Source organism: Lissotriton helveticus, chromosome 5_1 (assembly GCF_964261635.1).
Source record: "Lissotriton helveticus chromosome 5_1, aLisHel1.1, whole genome shotgun sequence".
NCBI lineage: Eukaryota > Metazoa > Chordata > Amphibia > Caudata > Salamandridae > Lissotriton > Lissotriton helveticus.
The window spans coordinates 1548597634-1548622630 of NC_136065.1; the positions used below are offsets into that span (position 1 = coordinate 1548597634).

Genomic DNA, 24997 nt, shown 5'->3' on the forward strand with positions numbered 1-24997 from the left:
GGGCTTCTAGAGTTCTGATATCTAGTTCCAGTTGTTCCAGGTCTTTGTTTAGTGCCTTGTTGGCTTTGGCTTTAATATTTATAATGACTCCACGGATCGTGGCTGTAAGAGCGTCCCATAGGGTGTTAGGCGCGGTATTTGGGATATTATTTAGTAGTAAGTATTCCTCAATGGCGTTTGCTATCAGAAGTTTGTCGTCGGGATTGGTTAGGGTTTCCTCATTAAAGCGCCATCTTCTAGGTGGGCAGATCGAGCGGGAGCCGGCAAGCTTGGTGTGGATACAGGCATGATCGGAAACAAGTTTGGGGGCGATATCGGTTTCCTCAATCAGGTGTGTGAATGAGGATGAGACTAGGATAAAGTCAATACGCGAATAGGAGTTGTGAGGAGCAGAGTAAAAGGTGTAGTCTCTCCCATTGGGATTCTGGAGCCGCCATGAGTCCTTAAGGCAGTAGCGCTCGCAGAGACATAATAGGGCCTCATGCGTGCGTGAGGGGTGGAAAGAGCACTTGGACTGCCTGTCCAGTATGGGATCGAGGGGCAGGTTAAAGTCGCCCCCCACTATCAGAAGGTCGTCTTGTGGGATATGCTCCATTGAGCGAGAGACTGAATTCCAGAATTCAGGGTCATCTGAATTAGGGCCGTAAATGTTCACTACGTGGATGGGGTCATCCTCTCTGCGTAGATGGGTCACTATGTTCATGATACTTTTATTAAAACACTTTCTGAAACCGCCTCTGTGAACATTTCCTCCTGTTAGATGACAAGTCCTGAAACGTTCTTGTGAGTTTAATAAATGTGGAAACTTTATTTAATGTTTTTCCTATGGCAACAAGGTTGCTTTCCTCTTGACATTTAAATAACAAGACAAGTAAGCAAAATAATTGCCCTTTTGATATAAACTATACTGTTCCACAGACGGATGGCATTAACAACACAACTTAGGTTCCCACCCAAGATTGTGGGACGGACCTAACCTGTGCCTTTATCGGAGTTTTCCAATTTCTCAATTTGTGCCTGAAAAATAGTTGTACAAACTTGGCACAAGCGTTGTATTATGGGGCTAGAGCTAGATTCTTTGTGACACTTAAATACTGCTGTAAAAATGGGCAGGTAATTTGAAGGCACGGCATTGCCAGATGGTGGTGATGTGCAGAAGACACTGATACTTGCTAGTCTGCAGGTCAGTCCCAGGAAATGTTGTGGATCAATCAACCTGATCAAAGGTGGCAATACTAGCTGTGTTTGAAATAGAATTTCTTCACGAGGTCTGTTAAACAGCAATTTGAGGAACATCCACATTTTTCGATACTATTGCAACTTGGATTCTGATTAGTGGGCTCTGTTAAATATTTGTGGGTACATCTACAACTTATTAGTCATTTTTCTATTTGAAGGGTGACCTGGTACATGATCTACATTACCTTGGGACGTTTGAACAGTATTGTAGGTGTCTTGGAATTGATTTCACACTTACGTTTACTTTTCATGGTCGCCTGGTTCTCTGGTTTAATAAGTGAATATCATTGTTATCATATCCAAGTGAACAGTGAGGGCGTAACTCTAGCTTAGGCTCTGTTGCTAAGGTACTGCTCTAGTATTGTGGGTGAAGCCTATATCCTGCATACCATAGGAGCGTCTCACAACTGATATATATATATATATATATATAGGTGTGTGGGTGTGTATGTATGTATGTGTATATATGTATATATATATATATGTGTGTGTGTATATATATATGTGTGTGTATATATATATATATGTGTGTGTGTATATATATATGTATATATATATATGTGTATATATATATATATATATGTGTATATGTATATATATGTATATATATGTGTATATATGTATGTATATATATATATGTATATATATATGTATATATATATATATATATATAGTTTTCCATAGGGCGGTTGGCCTCACTTTTAGCCCGAACGGCTGAATGGATTTGCACGAAACTTGGCAAAATTGTAGGGACTGGTAGCCCGATGTGCCTTTTGTAGGTCTCAATATATGTGCTCCAGTGGATTTTGAGAAATTAACGTTTAAAAAAAGATATATATCTGTAACAGCGGACCGGGCAGCGCTCCAGGACGCGTACTTTTCGCGCAACGGAGCTTTGTGAAGCGAAGCTGATTGGTTCTCCGGTGTCTGTCAACATTCCAAACAGTCCGTAGCGGCCGCCATCTTGTCTCTCGGTAGGATCGAGAGACAAGAGGAGGCCAAAGCGAAGGGGCAAATGACCATAAGGGGGAATAGTAGATCCTCGCTGACCCCCTACGTTTGATGTGGAGGTTTTAAAAGGGCTCCGCGGGGCAAAAAAAAAACAAAATAATAATAATCGAACGGCTGAATGGATTTGCACGAAACTTGGCAAAATATTAGGGACTGGTAGCCCGATGTGCCTTTGCTAGGTCTCAATATATGTGCTCCAGTGGATTTTGAGAAATTAACGTTCAAAAAAAGATATATATCTGTAACAGCGCTCCGCTTCGCGTACTTTTCGCGTTACGGAGCTTTGCGAAGCTGATTGGTTCTCCGGCGTCTGTCAACATTCCAAACAGTCCGTAGCGGCCGCCATCTTGTCTCTCGGTAGGATTGAGAGACAAGAGGAGGCCAAAGCGAAGGGGGAAATGACCATAAGGGGGCATAGTAGATCCTTCCTGACCTCTTAGGTTTGATGTACCATTTTGTCAAGTTTGGTGTAATTCCGTTCAGCCATTCAGGCTGTAGACGTATGTAAATGTCCTATGGAAAATTGCATGGGGAAAACACATTTGAAAGTGTTGAAATTTAGAACCAATTAAAATGTTACTTTGGTTTTGTATTTGTGTGTGATGAAAGTTAATTGGTTATGTATATATGTCAAATGAGAGGAAACCACAGCCATTTTGTGATACTACTGTCAGGTACATTTGTGAGGAATTTTTGGTGGTGAATTTCTGGTGTTTGATTTACACAGTACTAACACTTCTGCTACTTTTAAAAAGGTGAGTTGTTAATTTGTAAGGGGAACTATGTTGTACACTTGAAGATAATTTGAAAAATGTTTTCTGTTATTTATTTGCAGTCCTTCTGTTATACTAAATACTTGATAAAGTTAGTTTTATATTATGTATTACTAAAAACGATAAATGAAAGTGATTATTTTTTTCTGCAATTTACAGCAAGCAATTTCAAAATAAAATGGCTCACAATGAAGAGACCGTGGCAATTTCTTTTGAATTGTCCACTACATTGATTGAAATTGAGAGCACCAATAATGAAATATTGTCACAAGGAGGACATGACTTGTATGATTCCATTAGATTGATTGAAATGGACAGCACCAAGAATGAAATATTGTCGGGGGCTTGGCCAGCAGCATGCAGGGCTAGACGTGTCTCCCGGGAGCTCCCGGCCGACATCTAAATATCCGACAATTTGCACATCTCCACTGGATAAAACTCACTTATTAGCTGTCGGAGGACGCCTGGAGAGGGACGAACGAGGCAAAGCCCAAGACCGAACCGTCTAGAGGGTGTTTAGCCGACCCTGGCGCGGAGCCTGTAGTGAAGGGGTAACGGCCGAGCAAGATGGCGGCTCGGTGACCGGCCCGGGGCAGAGCGCCGCATCCCGTGAGGCGCTGGAGACTACCAGTGTGTGCTGAGGCGCCGTCGGAAACTTAAACCAGCCGAACCCGGAGAGCCACGCGAGCCCGGGAACCTGCAGGACCGCCCGCCGGGCGAAGTGTAGGAACGCAGCGGAGGCGCCCAGGTGCGGGTCGGCTGCAGGGAAGCGGAGCGCGGAGGAGCTGGTGCCCGGAGGAGCGTGTTATGAGGCTACCTCGACTGGACCGGTGAGAGACGTCGGGCCGCAAGCGGAACGGACCGGGTGTTGTGGGTGTCGCTGGGACTCGAGGCACACCTATCCAACATGGCGGCCGCTTCACCGGACTGACGGCCGGAGAGGACCCCGGAGGGAGGAGGGACTTCCCTGCCCACACCGGCGACAGCGGAGAAGCGGAGGAGGCACGCTGGTCACGGCCGGAGCGGGGGAGCAGCGAACACCGGGAGCCCGACTTCACCAAGATGGCGGCCGCGACCTCGGACGCACTCGGTGAGTGAGCGGGGTGAGGAAAGGCAGCCCTGCGTACCCAGCCGCACAGAGACAGGTGGTGGGGTGAGTTTACCCGGCAACGGGGGAAGACTGTGGCAGCTACCCCCCCCCCCCCCCCCCCCGCCCCCACCACTCCTCCCGCCCTCACTACTGACCCACGGAGGGGAGCGACCAGGCAACACCGGCGCCACACACCGGCAACCACGCAAATCTGAGAGAGGCGCCCCATGACCGCTCCGAGGCCGCACTGCTGCGCAGACCAGTGGTACTGAGGAGGCCGGCCCGGCAAAGAATCAGGGGTGGTGCAGCGCAGGTTGGAGAGCAGGGGAGACGGGACATTTACGCTGCACTGTTGAAGGATCCTGGAGGAGGGCTGCGGCCGCAACCTGCGACGGTGTGGACGGGGGCCCCAGTAGGAACCTTGCTGGAGGTGCCTCTGCATTGCCTCTGCATTGGGAGGGCCCACCACAGCGGCCTCTGAGGGGCGACGCGACACACCGCATTCAGTGGCACCGAAGCGAAGTGGGGCGGGCAGAGCGGAGGGTCACTTCGGGACACACGGCCGGAGTACCCACAACCAGATCGGCGGGGAAGGCGAGGAGCACCAACCAACTACACCACCTGGGACGATCAGAGTGAGGCGATAACGGGGGGGGTTGCCGAGTGACGGGTTGGCATCGGAGGCTCGACACACGGAGGGCAGTGCCTGGACACCCTAGATCCCTGTTGGGCCCACAACGAGGGGGCTCTACACACATCCCTCATAGCTGGACTCGCCACTGACTCAGTGAGGATGGGGAAGAGAGACCTCCCACCCAAGCATCCTAAACAGGGCACTCTGGAGCTCTTCGCGGCGCCAAGGACACCCAGGGACAACTCGGGCGCGGCGGCGGAGGGGGCAACTGACACGGACAGGTTGCTGGCAGCGATCCAGGCATCGAGATCGGATATCCAGGAATCCCGATCCGCGTTGGAGGGCAAAATTGGGGAAGTGGGCGCTGAAGTCACACTCCTGCGCCAAGATTTCAAGAATCTCTCTGCCAGGGTGTCTGAAACGGAAACACGCATTGGAGAGGCTGAGAACTCGATAACCACCCTTCGGAGAGAAATGGCGGAGCTCCAGGCGTCGCACAAACAGCTGCTCTGGAAGGTGGATGACGCCGAAAACAGGGCGAGACGGAACAACCTCCGATTCGTAGGATTTAGAGAGGGGATCGAGGGGAACAGTATGGCAGCCTTCCTGCACAAGTGGATCACGGACACCTTCCCTGGAGCCCGTTTTTCTTCCTGCTTTGTAATCGAAAGGGCGCACAGGGCGCTCCTTGCGAAACCTCCGGAGGGCGCGAGGCCCAGGCCAGTGATCGCGCGATTCCTGAACTTCGCGGACAGAGACTTAATTTTGCGGGAAGCGAGGAAAATGGGCGAAATCCGAGTTGAGAACACCAACATAATGATTTTTCCGTACTATAGTCAGGAGGTCCAGAAGCAGCGGCACTCCTTTGACTCGGTGAAAGTCAAATTGAGATCATTGAACATTACGTATATGCTGCTCTTCCCTGCAAAACTCAAAGTCATCTACAAGGACAAGGCGCACTTCTTCAGCCATCCGGAAGATGCATGGCAATGGCTGGAGGAGAGACCGGTCCTCAACAGTCGGGAAACAGCAGGGAGAGAGGAGCTGGTGAGGGTGGCACAGGACAAGGCGAGGTGGGGCTCGCCAAAACAGCAGAGGAGGAGATCCCGGAGACTCTACTCGAGATACACAGGCACCCCGTACCATTCGCGCACATCGGCGGGTTCCAGGAGGGGGAGATCGGAGTCACCCGGGACGTCGAGGACGGCTCACGGAACTGAGGAGGGGCCACGGGACCAGGCACGCTCGGAAGGGGAACACCTCAGGGACTCGGATGTGGAGGACGAGGCGTCAGACACTGATCAACGCTCCTTACACCCACTGGAAACGGAGATCCGGCTGTTGGAACAGGACATATCCGACAAACACTGCAGCACAGTACCGACAACACAAGACTCACATTCGTGAACCTGGAAGAAGTGGATGATCGGATTGTTGGCCGGGACGCGGCCATGACACGCAAGTGACCAGCACCCTTTTAGTTGTTGTTTCTTCTTTCCTCTCGTTGAATCTTTTTGTGGTCTCAGGAACAGTTTACTTGTTAGCAACAACGGTTCTTAACAGTTTGGACAAGAGCCCAGGAGTGGTGCATACCCTTGTCGGGGGTAAAAGCCCGACGGGGGGGATACAGCACGGGCCGCTATAGGGGGCTCTAGCGGGCCATAGTTCTATAGAGGGAGGGAGTGGGGGGGGTGACAGACCGACTTCTACTAACAGCTTGGACCTTGATGGGAACGAGTCTGGAAGGGGAGAGAGGTGGGGAGGGGGGTGAGAGAGGGCACGGGGGAATTTCACCGAGTTGGGGAAGTTGGGGAGGGAGTTGGGCAAGGAATGGCACGAAGAGGCACATCCTGAGGAATGGGAGTCAACATTGTCACGCACAGCCGCTAAGGTCGCCTATTGACCTCCAGAAGACCTACACAGTATGGCAGGTACACTAACAAACACAGATGGGATACACAAGGGGATCTCCATTATGACTTGGAATGTTAATGGCCTGGGCTCCAAAATCAAGAGGGGATTAGTTAATTCATACATAAAGAGGACCGCCCCGGACCTCATTCTCCTGCAAGAAACTCACCTTAGGGCGGGAAAATGCACATTCATAGCGAGGGGTAGATACAAAGTCTTGAATCACGCGGGCTACACGTCAGGCGCTAGGGGAGTGGCAATACTAATTAACAAAACACACCCCTTCACCGTAGCGCGCACATGGAGCGATACACAGGGTACGTATGTGGGAGTGCAGGGAGTATGGTGCAGACAACGCATCACAGTCATCTCAGTATATGCCCCTCCAAAACTCCAACCACGCACACTTAGGGAGGTAGCGTCCATCTTACTAGAAACGGCGGACACGATGCAAATAGTGGGGGGAGACTTCAACGATGTCATGTCGGAAGACTTAGATCGTTCAGGGGCAACACGCAGAGGGGGGACACAAACCGCCCTTGCGAAATATGTGGCGGACATGGGACTCACTGACGCATGGAGATGGCGACACCCGACACAAGAGACATTCTCCTTTTACTCAGGGGCCCACAAAACCTTTTCCAGGCTGGACTATATTTTTGTGGCAAGACAGTACCTATCAGAGGGGGACAAACTCACGTACAAGGCTAGGGGAATATCGGATCACTCCCCCCTATATGCACTATTAGGGAAGAACACCGAAAGGCGTGAGACGGAATGGCGCCTGGCAGCCTGGGATATTCAATCCCCGGAAATAGTGCGGGGTCTGAGGGCAGACATAAAAGTGTACGTAGCGGAGAACAAGGGCTCAGTGGAATCTAACATTACTTTCTGGGAGGCCATGAAACCGGTGGTGAGAGATAGGGTTAGAGGGAGGCTGCGAGACGAACGCAGCAAACGGCACAGGGAGGCAGCAGCGTTAGAACTTGAAATCCTGACCCTGGAAAGACGCTACCTTGTAAACAGAGAGGAAGGTATACTGCGGCAGCTGCAGGACAAACAGAAGGAGTATAGGGAACTGGTCTCTAATGAGGCGAAGACGCAGGCCCTAGCAACGCTACACCGCCTGTATGATGTAGGCGACAAGTCAGGCAAGCTCCTGGCGTGGCTCAGTAGGAAAGAACAAGCCGCGAGATGGGTGGAAAGAATCAGAAAGGATGGGGGAGGCCTGGAAACTACCGATAGGGGCATAGCAGAAGCTTTCGCGCTACACTATGAGAACTTCTATAGAGGCCGGGACCTCGGGTCAGTGGACGAGGCCCTACTCTATATGGAAAATCTAGATATCCCAGTACTGGATGAGGACCTCAGCACCCCTCTGGAGGCGAGAATCACACTGGAGGAGATCTCCACTGCCATTAATAAATTAAAAACGGGGAAAACACCGGGGCCCAACGGGTTCCCGGCGGAATTCTTTAAAAAGACGGCCGACCTATTGACGCCTCATCTGTTGGCGCTCTATGTTGAAGCATACGGACTAGGGAGACTCCCTCGAGACCTAGCATTAGCAACCATAGTGCCGATATACAAACAGGGCAAGCCGGAGGACGATTGTGCCTCATATCGCCCCATCTCCCTCTTAAATATGGAGGTCAAAGTACTGGCCACAATTCTAGCGGCGCGCCTACGGACGGTGGTCTCAGACCTTATACACACTGACCAGTCCGGATTTTTGCCGGACAGAGCGACAAAACTCAATCTCCGACGGACCCATAATTGGCTCCAAGAAATACAGGGTAGAACGGAACCGCATTGGTTCCTGTCCTTGGACGCTGAAAAAGCGTTCGATGCGGTACATTGGCCCTTTCTCATGGCAGTGTTGCGTCGGTTTGGCTTTGGCCCACACTTTCAGAAATGGATAGGGTTGCTCTACGCGGCACCGAAGGCGCGGGTACGAGTGAATGGGTGCCTATCACGCGAATTCCGGGTGGAGAGGGGCACCAGACAAGGATGCCCGCTGTCCCCCCTCCTTTTCACTCACTATAGAGATACTGGCGGCCAAAATCCGTCAGAACCCAGAGATCCATGGCTTCAGGTGTACCGAGTCGGGGGATACTCAGGAAAAGGTCTCGTTGTATGCAGACGATGTACTGTTGTACATCACGAACCCCGAGGTCTCCGTAGGGAAGTTGTTCAGAGAGTTGGAAGACTTTGGGGCACTGGCCGGCCACACCATCAACTGGCATAAATCGGTCTTGTATACACCACAGGGAGCAGTACAGGGAATACCGCTGCCGGACCGTCTACTCACCACCACCGAGGGGTTCCAGTACCTTGGGGTGTATGTCACTTTGGACAAAAAGCTCTCGTTCCAGAAAAATGTGGAACGGATACTGAAGGAGGCGGTAGAGGATATGACAAGATGGAGACAGTTGCCGCTCACCCTACTGGGAAGGGCGGCGATGTATAAGATGATTACCCTACCCAAATTCCTATACGCACTTCAAAATGAGTACTATCCGCTGCCGACTAATACTATCACTAGAATCCACGCAGACCTGCGGTCATACATATGGTTAGGCAAACAACCACGCATAGCGCTCCGGACACTCCAACGTCATCAATATAATGGGGGGATCTCCTTACCGAACCTGGAGGCATACTACTGGGCGGAACACCTGACCCCCATTAATGACTGGCTGCACGCACCAGCGGACCACCCAACGTATGCACTGGAGAGGCATAAATTGTCCGCACACAATATACTCCACTATCTATATGGGGGAAAGGCGGAGAGAACGCTCTTGCCAGCGACTCTGATTACGATTAGAGCATGGTCCCGAGCTACTAAATCCACGGGATGGGAGGGGAGGCCAACACGTCAGACACCACTGTGGCATTGCAAATGGTTCACGGAACTCCGTAAACTGAAAGGCTTCCAAAGGTGGGACGACATAGGGATCTCCACTATTGGGGACGTGATTAGCAAAGGTGAGCTGAAGACTTTCGCTATGCTGCAGGCAGAGTTCGGATTACACCACACACAACGATACAAACACCTACAGCTAGCACATGCCTGGCATGCACAGCAGATATCACTACAGGACATACCGGAATATGCACCTTTGGAAGGGAGACTCCTAGAGGAACAGATGGTACATCAGGCAGTGTCGCTTACATATAAAACCCTCACAAACAACATGTTGGGTAATTTGGCGAAACTCAGAGGTACATGGGAGGCGGAAGTGGGGCAGCTAGAAGACTTAGACTGGGAGCTAATACTGATGCATCCCCGAGAAGTCGCTATTAAGTCACGGTTGAGGCTGATCCAATTAAATGTGCTACACAGGACATACTTCGACCGGAAGTGTCTCCACAAGATGGGTAGGATAGCGGACGCCACGTGTCTTAGATGTAATACTGAACAGGGAGATTTCTACCACACCATATGGTCATGTGTGCAAATTCAAACGTATTGGTCTCACATCTTCACAGAATTGGGGGAGGTGCTGGGAACAGAGCTAACACTAGACCCGAAACTGGTGCTATTGGGAATGGTGACCGAAGTGGACCTGCCGCGCCCGCACATCATTTTCCTGGTGTTGGCCCTGGTGGTGGCAAAGAGGGACATAGCGAAATACTGGGGTGTGGCGGAGCGGCCAGAGATTGAGGAATGGAGGAGAGGTCTGGACCTCTATATGGCAGCAGAACGAGTGACATACAAAGCTAGAGGCTGTCCAAAAAAGTTCCGAAGGATATGGAGCAAATGGAGACAATACCATGGCCTAGAGGCAGGGCACATAGGAGGCAACCCATAGAGGGGCAGCGGGCGGGGATGGGCGGGAGGGACCACCTGATAACGACGAGTATCCATACAAACCTGAGACGGTGATTCCCTTAAAGACTCCTTGTATAAGAGATGCTATATTGTGGTATGGGAGTGAGGATAAGCACTACTACACTGGACACGAAGGGAACCGGCGGACTGGTGACGCATTGTATGATGAACATGGGAACTGTCTATCACCCCTTGTGGGGGACGTGCTATTTGTTTGTTGGGGGTGGTGGGGGAAGGGGGGGGGGTGTTGTGGGAGAAAATGACAAAAGCAGGATTATAAGGTTCCAGGCGGAACGCGTAAAAATGGACACATGTGCACACTACTGGAATACCTAGGTGTTGCCGCCCGGCCTCCGGGTTGTGGGCATGACGGCTGTGGACGAATTCATTGATGTACGTTTGACATATTGGGATGGACGTGTCACAACTGTATTCTTTTCATACCTGCACAAAAATAAAGTTTAAAAAAAAAAAAAGAATGAAATATTGTCACAAGGAGATGACTTGAATGATTCCACTACATTGATTGAAATTGAGAGCACCAATAATGAAATATTGTCACAAGGAGGAGATGACTTGTATGATTCCATTAGATTGATTGAAATGGACAGCACCAATAATGAAATATTGTCACAAGGAGGAGATGACTTGAATGATTCCACTACATTGATTGAAATTGAGAGCACCAATAATGAAATATTGTCACAAGGAGGAGATGACTTGAATGATTCCACTAGATTGATTGAAATTGACAGCACCAATAATGAAATATTGTCACAAGGAGGAGATGACTTGAATGATTTTTTTGATCAATCTCTTGATGGCGAATTTATCGAGTGTTTGGAGACCATAGAGTTACAAGAATCATCATTGGAGACTTTTAATGAGGACATTGCTGATGAGGACATGTTACTAGTTCTTTCAAATTTAGAAAATTCTGAAGAATAAATTTATATTTAGAAATCAAAAATTGTTTGAGACATTATTCATTTTTATTTATAATTTATGAGGTTGTAGCGAAGTGATTGTAGTATAAAATGAGACTTATAGTATAGAGTGCAACATTTTTATGTTACATGGTAAGTTTACTCATATTTACTTCCCTTCTGCCACTATATTATCTCCAATGTGTATTTGACATCTCTTCTTCATCTCCGGCCTCCTTTCTCTCACTGTGTGTCTCCGATGCATCTTATCGCTGCTATTTTGTGTAATTACAGAAGAGAGTAAAATAAAATAGTTCGGAACGTGAAAAGGGGGCAAAGTAGAGTACTCCTCACCCCCTAGGCCTTTTTAGGCGGTCCCAAAAGGATCAGTTTCTGCTTTCCTGAGAGATTATGGTATGAGTTCCATATACCACAATAACTTGCATTACAACATGCAAGATATCTATCTCCTATTACCAACTTTTGGAGATATTCGCGCTAAGCGCGAATATCTCCAAAAAGTAACACCTGCCCTGAGCAGTTCTTAGCCATGTTATCCAATGGGAGGTGGATAACATGGCTAAGAGCATTAGCTCGGTAATGCATGAATATCGCTGAGTTTTTAGCGATATTCATGCATTGCGGCCGTTTATTATCGCATTTGCGATAAACCTTGATAATAGCAAGGTTTATCTTCGATAATTTCTGACGATGCTTAGTGGTAAAAAATTGGTTGGTAAGCATCGTTAGCGATAAATATCGCTTAACTTTGGTATTATGCCCCAACGTCTGTTAACGTTCGATTAGAAGGAAATGAGGAAGTGTTGAAAAACATTGTCTGCGCCATCTTGCCTTTTTTGAAATGCCACACTTTTGTCGTGCACGGCAGCCATTTTAGATGTCTTGACCAGACCCACTCTCTGCACGCTGTCGATTCGTAGCATGGCTCCTCACCCACGCAAGCATCTTCCCTAGGCACTGGTCACCACCGCTCTCTGTCTTATGCATGGGCAATAAACCTCCCCCCATCTGCGCTGCTCTTCCCTGAGAATCACACTCTGTGCCCGCCCGACACCTCCCTTTCGCCCTATTCACTACCGCACCCTCTGACACTCCTCTTTCTCTGTGTCCGATTGTCCAGGCTATCAGCTAGCCCTGCAGATGTAGTTTATGGCCCCAGCTGTAAAGAATCACCCCTCTTCAAAGGAGTTATAGTAGATCAAGGCCCACACCCGATGAGATCCGTCACACCACACGTGTTCCTACTATCTGAAAACCATCCTGTATTGTGATTGGGGAGGGGACCGAGCCTGAAGCGGAAGATTCCAGGAATGACTCTTTGTACATCAAAGTTTTTACAATTATGTGTCACATTAAAAATATATAGCACTCCAACAAAGTAGTAGGAATATAAAACTTTAATAACATATAAATATATACAAGAAAACAAAAACAGTAAAAACATTTAAACAACGAAGAGACCGTGGCAATTTCTTTTGAATTATCCAATAGATTTATTGAAATTGACAGCACCAATAATGAAATATTCTTGTCAGTAGCGGTCTGTTGTGCGAATAGTTCCAAGGCAGCAGAACGCGCTGAAATCTAGATGGCACGAAAGTGATGTCTAGTAAGTTGCCGCCCAGCAAAAAACGGCGTGGGGCGCCGCGGGGGTGAGTGAGTCCAGTAGGCACCACAGCTATTCTTACCGGCATTGCAGAATGCCTGTGCTGTAGCAGGGTCACAGCAGAAACAAAAAGGATTCTGTTGAAGATGTTGTTGGTTTTCAATTTGAAAACAGTTCTGGTGTCAACTGCTATGCTAATGTAGTGGTTAATGTTTTGTTTTCTCTAGAAAATGTAAAAGAGGGGGAGGCAGTCCAAAGTTCCGTTAAAAGGGCAAAGGAAAGGATCGGTGGTTTGAACTATCAGTCAAAAAGGGGAGGGGGTGCAATAATTTTTCCTACCGGGGTCACACTGTGCTTTCACCGGAAGTGAGGTCTGCAGGATTCTAGTAATTCAAAGTGAGGCTGGCGCCAGCGCCGACGTCCCGCGGATACAGTTTCGTCACTCCACGGGCGATCATGGCAGTCATTCCCCATCGGGGGTCGGAGACTCCCGCGGCTCCTCTAGAATCTTCAAGGTCGTGGAGGACTACGGTGGTGGAGTCAACCAGTGACCGGGCCATTTCTTTATGCTGGGCCCGCTCTTGCCAGGTCGACCGCCATTTTGAGAGTTCGGCAGCTACCGGCGATCGCGGGGTCACATGAGCGGACGGGCTCCACCCTGCCGGGCGAGACGTTGCAGCATGGCCACAGTGGAAGAACCCTTTTCCGGGCGCCTGGAGCGCTGAGGGTGCAGCTGGGAAGCCTCCACCTGGGGAGGCGGGAGAGGCCTGTTCGCACCGTCTCTCCCTCCCAGTGCACCCCACGGCGTCTCGCTTGAGATTTGTTATGGCCGGACCAGGCGATGAGGACGAGGGGGGGGGGGGTCGGAGGCATGTGCAAGACATCCCCCCCCAGTGTTGTCGCAGCCATTATAAAAGAAAGAAGTGTCCCGTCCGTCTTCGGGCCGGGCTTCCGGTGGATGTCGGCCGGACGCCCCTGGCTCTGGCCCCATGAACGGGTTTTCTTGGTTTATCGGCTGCAGCCGGATCCCGTCGGCCTCGGCCCCCCGACCGTTGGTGGCCGGACCGGAAGAGCATGTGGCGGGACTACCTGCAACTCTCAAGGGCCACCGCGGCCGGACTGGGAGAGAGAGGGGAGGGTCGAGGAGACATTCCCCCCCCCTGCAACTGTTCAGCGTTGTAAAGGCAATCCCCTGGCCGGGTCCCGCTGGCCTCGGCCTCTCCTCCGGCTACACCCTACGTTAGGATCTCCTGGCCGAGGCGTGGCAGCAGGACCTGCCTTATATGGGCTGCTCCCGGCTGGGCGTAGCCGGAACCCTGCCCCACCTTGGAAGTTTCCAGAGTGGGGGCGGATGTTCTACTGACTTGCATTTTCCCTAGTCTATCGATTTTTTTGGCGTGGCAGGCGGTGGGACAGCGAGGGGTGATTTGGTTTCTCTTACTGTTTTTCTGGTCTCTCACCACTGGCATATTTTAACGTTTTCTTGTTTCTAGGACATTAATAGGTTTTATCATTACGTTATGTTATCGTTTCTTTGTTCGTTGTTTAATAAAAGTTCATGTTCATCAGTGGCCTACTGATTTTCGTTTTCCTATTTTTTTCTTTCCAGGTTGTTTCATGGTAAAGTTTCTGTTAACAGGATACAGTGATCACTTCGTTATTATTGCATATGTCCTTTTCACTAGGGGTGCTCTCTGGTCGGGCCAGATGACGTATCTCTAGTAAATGGTCCGGGTGAAAAAGGTGCATCAATCAGTGGGGAGTAGATAGGCATGACAGATTACAACGGGGGAGAAAGGTCCGCATTACGTACCCTTTCACTACTTGCAAAGATTTTCCTACGTTTATTTGCAAACAGGGAATACCTCCAAAAAGAACTAATTCCCAAACAGTCAATGTTCGGACAATCAATCAATCAATGAGGAATGAAATAGGTACGACGTGTTAAAGGCTTGCGTTACCTACCCTTCACTATCTGCAAAGGGAGAGAGAATATTCCTATTCTTCCTCGTTTGCAGGTAGAGAAGATCCTTAAGAGAATTAACTTCGAACAATTCAATGCTCGATTGAAACAATCAACAAGGGGTACTGTGAACACAAATGAACGCCGCTTATGTACATACGCATTGCTATTTTCGACAGGTTGTTCCTAATGTTTCTATTTTAGCAAGGTCAAAAAGAGATCCCATTAGTGGCCTACTGATTTTGCTCGATTCCTTTTGTTTTTTTACACGATTTTTCGCTATCTGCAAAGACTAAACAGAGTATTGCGACTCTGTGCTTGTTTGTAAATAGAGAATGAACCAAAGAGAACAATCAATCAAATGGAGAGAGAAGCAGGCACGACGGATTACAAAGGGGGCAAAGGGCTGCGTTAACTACCCTTCGCTATCTGCAAAGAGAGAGTACTCCTAATAGAAATGAGGGGTGGGGGGCAGCATTCAAAGCAGATCAGTGTGCATAAACACGAAAATGTTTTTACTTACCACGTACTTGACATTCGACAGCTTATGATATTTGCTATTAAAAAACCATTGAAATTCACTGAAAAAACCATAGGTTATAGACCATATATAGTTAGGAATTAGCATTTACAAAACCTTGAAAATTCACTGAAAAAACCATAGGTTATACACCATATATAGTTAGGAATTAGCATTTAAAAAACCTTATTTTACTCACACAAAACCATTGAAATTCCATATATAGTTAGTTGCACTAACTATATATCGCGCACCCGCAATCCACTGCTGATCATGTCACATATTACATCATTCATGACATGGTCAGTGACATCACTGATGACATCACTGATGACATCTCAAATGACATCACTGATGAGATCACTGATGACATCATCCAGTGACTGTGTGTTTCTGTAAAGTTTAAATATGTTTTACATATTGAAGAATGAGTAGATGTATAAGTGTCTGGACGAAGGATTTAGTAGGTGCATGACTGAATGTATGAGTGAGTGATTAAATGTGTCTCACTGAGTGCATGGGTTAGTGACTAAACTGTCTTAATTTGTGCATCATTATGTCTGTTGTTCTGTAAACTGCTGCATGTGTTGATCAGTAGCTATATGATTAACTATATGGGTTATTGATTGATTGTCCAAGTATTTGTATAGGAGACTGAGTGTGTGTGTGTGGCTGGCTGGGAGGTGTGTGACTCTGTGCAGATCAATGTGTACTTGTATCAATGATTGTATAAGAAAGTAAGTATGTGTTAGTATATGTTTGAAAATGTAAGGTGCTCTATGTTTAACTGTATAGACAAGAAAATGGAAGTGTGATTGATTCTTTACAGGACTGACTAGGTGTGTGAGTAACTCCATGGATGAGTGGCAGAGTGTAAGTGTCTGTATAGGTGTATGAGTGCATATGATAGTGTTGTAAAGATGAGTGATTGTATGTATGAATGATTGTATGGGTGAATGAGTGAATGTGTGTGTAGACGTAGGAATCAGTGAGTACATATGTAGTAACTAGTATTGGTGTGTCAATGGTTTCAAAAATTATACTTTGTATTTAACACTGGGTGAAACAGAGGTTATATTAAAACGTGAGGAGATGCATTGTATTGTCACATGAATGATATCATCAGTGATGTGGTCATTGATGTCAAATGAGATGTCATCAGTGATCTCATCAGTGATGTCATTTGAGATGTCATCAGTGATGTCATCAGTGATGTCACTGACCATGTCATGAATGATGTAATATGTGACATGATCAGCAGTGGATTGCGGGTGCACGATATATAGTTAGTGCAACTAACTATATATGGAATTTCAATGGTTTTGTGTGAGTAAAATAAGGTTTTTTAAATGCTAATTCCTAACTATATATGGTGTATAACCTATGGTTTTTTCAGTGAATATATATATATATATATATATATACACACACGTGTGTGTGTAGTTATAGTTGAGATGAGAACCGCAGGCAGGGTATGCAGGGTGAGGGTGCTGCTTCGATGATTGTGTGACTACAAGCGCCCCTTCCCTCCCGTGTAGAGCTCATGACGTCTGAATTAGGCAAAAAGGGGGGACAACAAGCGCAGGGTGGGCCAAGTGCTGGGGCAATTCTTTTTTTTTTTTTTTTTTTTTTTTTTTTCTCTCCAATAAGTAGGGCCCCACTTCCTAAGGCTCTTTGAGCCCTGGGGACCACTATCTCCCAAGATGCTGAGGGTGCTTGGGGCAAATAACCCCTCCAGTTACCACCAGTAAGTCCCACACTGCAGGATTGCTGAGAGCTCATCGGAGGTCCTGCTCCCTCTGTCCACCACTCTGCAAATGTGCCTCCTGGTGCACAACTGGTTGGGGGGGAGGGGGAGGGGGTGAAGTCGTCTTGGATGTTGATGGTCCTTTGGGGCCAAGAGCCTCTCCTGTTACCACCAGTAAGTAGCACACAGCAGGATTGCTGAGAGCTCATCGGAGGCCCTACCCCCTTTATCCACCACTGTACAGACCAATGCACCCAGTCAGACACACACTTACTAACCCACCCACTCTCCTATCTATTCAGCCACTCACACACCATCTCAAAGTTTACAGATTATAGTTCGGAAATAAAGTGTTAAAAAATGTTGAGATTTACTGGAAAAACCAAAGGTTACAGGGACGTTCTAGTTGGGCTCAGATGTCACTCATACAAAGCCATAGAAAATCAGCGGTTCTAGTTACCTGGACGAACTATAACTTACTTCCCCCTCAATGCACTGCTTATGATCTCACATATTACATCATTCATGACCTGGTCAGTGGCATCACTGATGACATCATGGATCACATCCTCCACAGTTCCACTCACACAACCACTCCCCCCTCAACATCTCCTCATCTCATACACCCACTCACTCATCCATAGAGCTACTCACACACCCACTCAGTCATTTCTGTAGGCGCTCACACAGCCACTCACTCACCTACTTGTTCAACCATACTAGCGACTGCACAACAATTTTCTTAAGCATCCAACCTCTGAACACAGCCATATACTCATCCATGCTGACGCTCACACAAACATCACTCTCCTGTACAGCAACTTCTAGAGCAACTCACTTAACCAAACACCCAAACTCTCACCCATACAATCAGTCACACATCCATTCGCTCAACCATTTAGCCACTCTTACACCTACTGACCTACCCATAAAGCCACCTATACAGCCACTTACCCACCTTTAAAGCCACTCAGTCACTCGCACACCAACAGTCACTCTCACATCTACTCACTACTCGCATGCAACTTGCTCACCCATAAAGCTACTCACACACCCACTTATTCACCAATACAGGCACTCGCACACCAACTTGCATACCTATACAACTGATCACACACCCACTCACACACGTACACAGTCACTCACATAATGCATTTTAGAAATATATCACTTTGTAGTACACAAAGTATACTAATCTAACTTTTGTGGCACCTTGGTAATATTTTTAGCACCCCTAAACTTTTAAAACCACTAACAATCAAGATCATGTCATCTGTGATGTCACTGACCGTCATGAGTGATGTGAGGTATATAAGAGGTGCATTGCGGGGGACGTAAGTTATAGTTTGCTCAGGTAACTGTAGCTGCTGAATTTCTATATTTTCGTTCGTTACTTCTGATCTTAGCTATAATGTCCCTGTAACCTTTATAATCTACCCATTCACAGACCCAACCAAAGGGGGTTACACAGACAGCTTATGCAAGTTACATCTTTGATGGGCTTCATCATTAAGATGCATTTTGAGATATATGGTACAGCTAGCTGTGGACACTGTTTCCCTTTTCACTTGGTGTGACTCATTCAGAAATCAAGAGGTGATGGAATGCTGGTTTTAATCTCAATCACTGTCAATCAAGGGTTGCATTTAAGTGCTTCCGTAGCGTACACCATAATGTACTGGCCAAAACACAACCGGATTTTGAGTCCTAGTTTTCAGAAGTAGATTTCCAAATATAGGTATATATGCATAATCTTAAATTAGATAAGTAGGGCAAACATAGATTTGTTTTCCCACCAGTTCAAACTAGTAGTGTTTATTATATTGTTTGTGTTTGTTTCTGGCTTGACTGTTGTATGCTTCTTGTGTTCAGTCTCCTTGATATGAAGAGAAAATTTAAAAAGACTCCACCATTGTTTGAGCAGAACAGTATACATTAAGTGGTGTCTCTAGTGTGAGAGGGGTGGTTGGCAAGGTTACCATTGTATACCAGGGGATTTTGAAGGTTACAGGTGGAGATTTTTGACCGTTCTCTAACTGTTCCTGCATATTTTGTTTTTGCTTTCATGCAGCTGGAAGCTGGGCACTCTGGCAGGCTAGAGCGAACAGAAGACCTGTGGCTCAAAGTGCGCAAGGACCATGCCCCACGGCTGGCACGTCTTTCCCTGGAGAGCCGATCACTACAAGATGTGCTCCTCTATAGTAAGAACTGTCATTAGCGGGTGGGGAATTCAGAGCACCTATTAAAAAGAAAAGTTTGAAATGTTGATAGGAAATGTTGATATTGGTTGGGAAAGCACTCATGAAGCGCCTCTTTGTAAGGGGTGGTAGGGACATAGACTCTAAAACAGATGGTGACCAGGTTATAATACATCTAGCAAATTGTAGATCCTGTGGTGGCTAGGACAAGAGGGGTGGCATGTTGAGGTAGAGGTTTGTGCATTGACAGTTTGCCTCCAGTGTTTTGAGGATGTGTGATGGATTGAAATATAGTGATCAATATTGAGATCAAAAGGGTAAATTAGGAGTTAGTGATCTGATTGCAAGGGAGCGGAGCTAGTTGGAGTGGAATGTGTAGAAGGTGCCACACATTTTCACTTGAACATACATCTTCCTGAGAAAATGTAAAGGATCTGGAGTCAAGGGTTCATGGTGGAAATGCGTATGAGGGACAAGTGCTCAGTGGTGAAAAACATTGGTGCTCTCACAGGTTACGAAATATGGGCTCTATGTATTCTTCTTCGAGCACTGCCATGGGAAATTGTTTTGGTCAGTAATGTTGGTTGATTTTCCAGCAGATCTTCATTGAGCCGTTTTTTTGTAGTGAAAGCATGTATGATGAAAGCAGTTGAGCTGACCAGAGCTTTATAAATCTTGAAAACAAGCCTCTTTCCAAAACTCCATACTATGTACCCCGACATGAAATATATTCCTCAATTGATGTTATCCTACTACCCATAACCATCCCTTTTTTGCATTAAACGCTTTTTAAAGAATCAGATTTCTTTTTTTTTTTTGTACATTGGCCGACACCAGCTACCCCCTACACAGCAATGACAACAGCGTAATTGTTGAGGTGCTAGAATTGAGTGTTTCTAGATGGAATTGCTTTTTTTCCACTAGGTTTTCACTTTGCAAGGTCTGATCAACAGGTACCATCTGAAATTATAACCTCTTTTCTCCTCCTTTTTCAGAAAAGCCAAAACTGGGCCGAGAGCTGGGGAGAGGACAGTATGGCGTGGTGTACCTCTGTGACAGCTGGGCCAACCACTACCCCTGCGCACTCAAGTCTGTCGTCCCACCCGATGATAAGCACTGGAATGACCTAGCACTGGAATTTCACTACATGAGGTGGCCATTATACATAACCGAATGTGTACTTGTTAAGCACATTATTCTCACCCAATAGCTCTTGTCGCGGTGTTGACAGATAGCATGTTTGTGATACGGCCAATCTTTTGTGCCAGCCTGGACCTACATCCCTCCTTTATTTACTAGCCCATGCTTATGCCAGGCAGCCCTTCACATACACGTGCCTGAGTACGAAGAGTCCAGCCTAGCTTGGCTTCTGAGCTGCTGAACGTTTATTCCGCCTCATTCTCGGAGCATGATTCATCAATGAGTCCTGTTACCCGGATAATTTTGTCAGACAAGTTTCTACAAATGGATGATGTGCAATGTATATTGCAGAAAGGTCAAGGTGCTAATGTTTATTTATTTGTGCGTTTTTATATAGCGGACTTTACCCGGAGGTGTCAGAGCGCCTCACAAAAGGAATAGAACTGATACATGAGAACATTGCAAGTGAACAAAAAACAAAAGCTAACGTTACATTAAATGTAGCAAAAAGACAATCGTGAGCCAACAAAATACAAGAGGTAGCAAACGGTGCATTACAAAAGTGACAATCTTGAACCAACAAAATAAAAGAGGTAGCAAACGGTGCATTACAGGAGGAAAAAGTGACGTGTGCAGGTTACAAAAGCATACAAAGTAAACATAGAGATATAATACTGCAATATAAGGAGGGCACTCAAGCACAAGAACAAACATTGCGTAGGCCATGGTGGTACAATGTATGTTCATATGTATAGAAAATCTGTTTACCGTTAGATGACATCGCTGTGGGTCAGGTTTTGAGTGCAGGTGGTACTCAGGAGAGTAGTCTGACTTCAAGAGATTTTCATAATAGGAGGCAGGTAATTCTCAATGGCAATAAAGTATGCTTGCCATAGGTGAGACAGGCCAGATTTTTATGGCAATGTGCCATATTCAAATCTGTTCCAGCCCCCCTTTCAATGTCTCTTTCAAACGTTGACTCGCATTAAAATGCTGTTAAAAGTGGAGCAAACGTCTCAGCTGAACTGATTTTTTGCGGAGATTATTGTGAGCAGGTTTTGCAGAGGTCATCAGCAGGTTGCCCTTGAGACCTGGTAGCACATGAGGTGCAGGACACTACGCAGCCATTTCCACTTGTCCACCAGGTAGCATGATCGACCTCTGTAGGGTTTTACCACCCGCTGAGAATAAACCATGAGCTTTTTTTAATGGGGGACTTCATTAAATTCAACATTAGAACTTCTCTGCACATATGCTACACCCAGGAGCACCTTAACAGGCAAATAAACCTCGAACCCCATGCTAAGCAATGCCTACATATAGGGTTTTTTTCCATCTTTGTGTCTCTTAACAAAGAGAGCTCCCTATAGCAAATTGCGCCAGGAAATCCAAATGGGTGTAAAAATGCATGTAGTTGCATTGCAGTGCCCGTGGTCCATCAAGCAATTTGATACAACTTACATGGTCCAGGCCATCATTATGTAGTCTATGTAAAGTGTTTTAGTATTGACTGCACTCTGCAGGGGGTGGTGGAGGATACAAGGTATTCTGCTGCGGCTACTATCATTTGCATTTATGCACTTTATTACTCTTTACAGCCTGCTTTTAGATTTTTACTTAAAACGGTGATATTTTTAAAACTTTTAATACTTGCTCACAGGTAGTGCAGTTGTTCGGCATTTCTAGCTGCTTTTACCCTCTATTTGTTGAGTCACTGCCATTGCAGGAAGGAAGGGACTGTTTGGAGTCTTCATCCAATAGGCTCCCTCGGTGTTGGCCGTGTTCTGTGCCACACTATCGGGACCAGGTCAGCTGCCATTGTAGGCCAGTGCACCAATTGCACACCCGGCCTGGTATTTAATGTGCACCAGGGTGCGGACACGCGCAGGTGGTGCACCAAAGGCAAGCCTGTCTGCACATGTTCGAATGGGTCCAGGAGCCAGAAATCTTACCTGTTTTGGATTGGATTTTTTTTATTTTGTGGTGGACCAGTAAAGAGAGCTATGCCTGAGGTTTCTAGATTCTTGTATCTCTTCTGTAGAACTAGGAAAGAACAAACACAACATTGATTTTTGTATTTCCCTGAATGCGTATAACACACATGTTCAAGAAGTAGAGGCTCAGTCATTGGACAAAAATGAATTGGATAATAGGACAGCTTCACCATTGGGTAAAGACCGAGGAAGAAAGTTTTTTTCTTCTGCCTTTTGCATAAACTTGCGCTCTTTGCTAAGCCATCAACAGCACTGTTATAACTTCCTGGAGGACTATTACCTGATGCCCTGTTTCTTATAGACAGGGCTGCATAAGGCATCGAGCCCAGATGTAATTGTGGTCTTATCATCGAACTACTACATAGTGAGATGGAATGTGTAAAATGGGTAAACCAGGAGGTGGGGTAGCCATTGTGTTTAAAAATAGCTACTAGTGTAATACGAAAGAAATCAATATACCAGCATGCAAAGCTATGTTGTTCTCACTGGAACTTACTCATAACTGCACAGTAACGGGTATGCTAAAGTACCAGCCACTGGGCTATGCAGGAACCTGGTGCACGCTACTCCCAAATATACTTGCCCCAGAGATTCTCAGAACTATAACTTTTATGTTACTGGGAGATTTGAACATACACCTGGAGGATGGTATGTGCGGTATAAGGCAAACTATGGTTGAATATCTCCGAGGTGTGAACCTGTATCTAATGAATGAAGGTTCTACGCATAAAGCAGGACATTTACTAGATCCAATCTTTGCAAATATAAAATATAGCAGCCCGTCCCGACGTTGTCCGGGTATGAAGAGTTGAATGGATGACAGCTCGCGCTAGAGACGCTGCACGTGTGGGAAAGTGCAGTCAGTTTCAAGGTTAGTGCGCCAGCAGGGCCGCTTAGTCGCGTCAGCCGCCGCTTGAGGCCGGCTCCAGCCCTGGTTGATGTTGGGCACCATGTGTAAATTCGTTTATGCAGAGAGTTGAGTGACAGCGCGCAGGAGACGCTGCAGTTATTGTCCCCGCAGGCACGCTCAGTGGCGTGTGCCCCGCTTGAGGCCCTGCTCCAGTGGCGACCGTATTACAATGCGAATTATGTGACCCTTGAAAGTTAATTCCCGGTATTAATATTTTTTTAGGACCCACATGGCGTGAAGGCAGGAACGTAACGGCAATTTAGTAAAGCACCGACGGCATTCGGCCCCAGTCTGTTTGACACGCACCCAGCAGAAGTCACACACTGCATTCGGCCCCAGTATGTGTGAAACGCCCCCAGCACAACGTGCAGGCCCACAAGTGAGTAGAGCGAACGGTTACTTACCACGCCTCCTGAACGCAGACGGCCATTGAACGCATACACCCAGGTGCGCGATTGGCACCATAATTTAGGAATGGGGTGCGATTGTTGGCGGCCGATTGCCGCGCCCATTGGCCACGGCCCTTGCTCCCGTGCAATTCCGCTATTGCCGCGCCCATTGTAGTTTGACACCGCCCTTGCTCCCGCGCAATTGGCGCGCCTCCAGCTGAACTCAGACGCCCATTGAACGCTCTTGCTCCCGTGCATTTCTGCGCCCATTGGCCACGCCCCTTGCTCCCGTGCAATTCTGCAATCGCCGCGCCCATTGTCGGTTGTCACGCCCCCAGCACAACGGACACGTTTAAGGAACGCTTTTTTTTTGTCGTCATGCCGCGCCCCGCCCACGCACACAAGGGACTACTTTGCTAGCAAGGTTTTTTTACCTTTCAAATGTATATGGTGGCCATCTATATAGCCTATGTCCTTCTGCTGCAACTGCCCTTTCCAATGCTGTATTGGGTGTTGTGATTGGTGCTGTGATTACTGAGATTATCCGCCTCAAAGGTTAGGGCTCTCTTTATAATATTAGTATGGATTGGAGACTACACCTGCTATGCCGTTATCATGGTCAGAACATTATGCAGTACCGTTTTCAATCTGGACAGGTAATCAACCAGTCAAGGCAGAGCTCAAAGATCATTGAGGCCATGGTCTTGGCTAGACATCCCCAACCTGAACAACCAATTACGGAAATCAAGGCCTGGTCTAGGGCAAGGGGTGGAGTTGGATCATCCCACAATAGACACTTGGCTGCGGGATACATCAAACATAGTGCTACCAGCAATAACCATTCACCAAGTCAGATGCCATCCACCAGCCCCGTGGTTCGCAGAGGCACTGCGGATAGAAAAAGCCAGTTGCAAAAAGCTGGATAGAGTGGAGGAGAGACTATGATAAGGAAAGCAAATGTAGATATAAACTTGCCCTAAAAAAAAACTTGGGGCCTGTAAAATAGCCCACGCTTCTTATTATATGAATCAAAGTAACGCAGCAAAAAAAATGCTCTCTTTGCAGACTCTTTTTAAGGTGATGAGCA

The 24997-nt window shown here is 47.1% G+C and overlaps 1 protein-coding gene across 1 annotated transcript in view; it reads left to right on the forward strand.

The window, feature by feature from the left end:
* DSTYK (dual serine/threonine and tyrosine protein kinase) overlaps window positions 1-24997 on the forward strand; it is a 434762-nt gene that overhangs the window by 338497 nt on the left and 71268 nt on the right. Inside the window, exons 7-8 of the mRNA XM_078644627.1 lie at window positions 19351-19480; window positions 20473-20629. Coding sequence (XP_078500753.1) covers window positions 19351-19480; window positions 20473-20629 — 287 coding nt within the window. The remainder of the gene's footprint in view (window positions 1-19350; window positions 19481-20472; window positions 20630-24997) is intronic.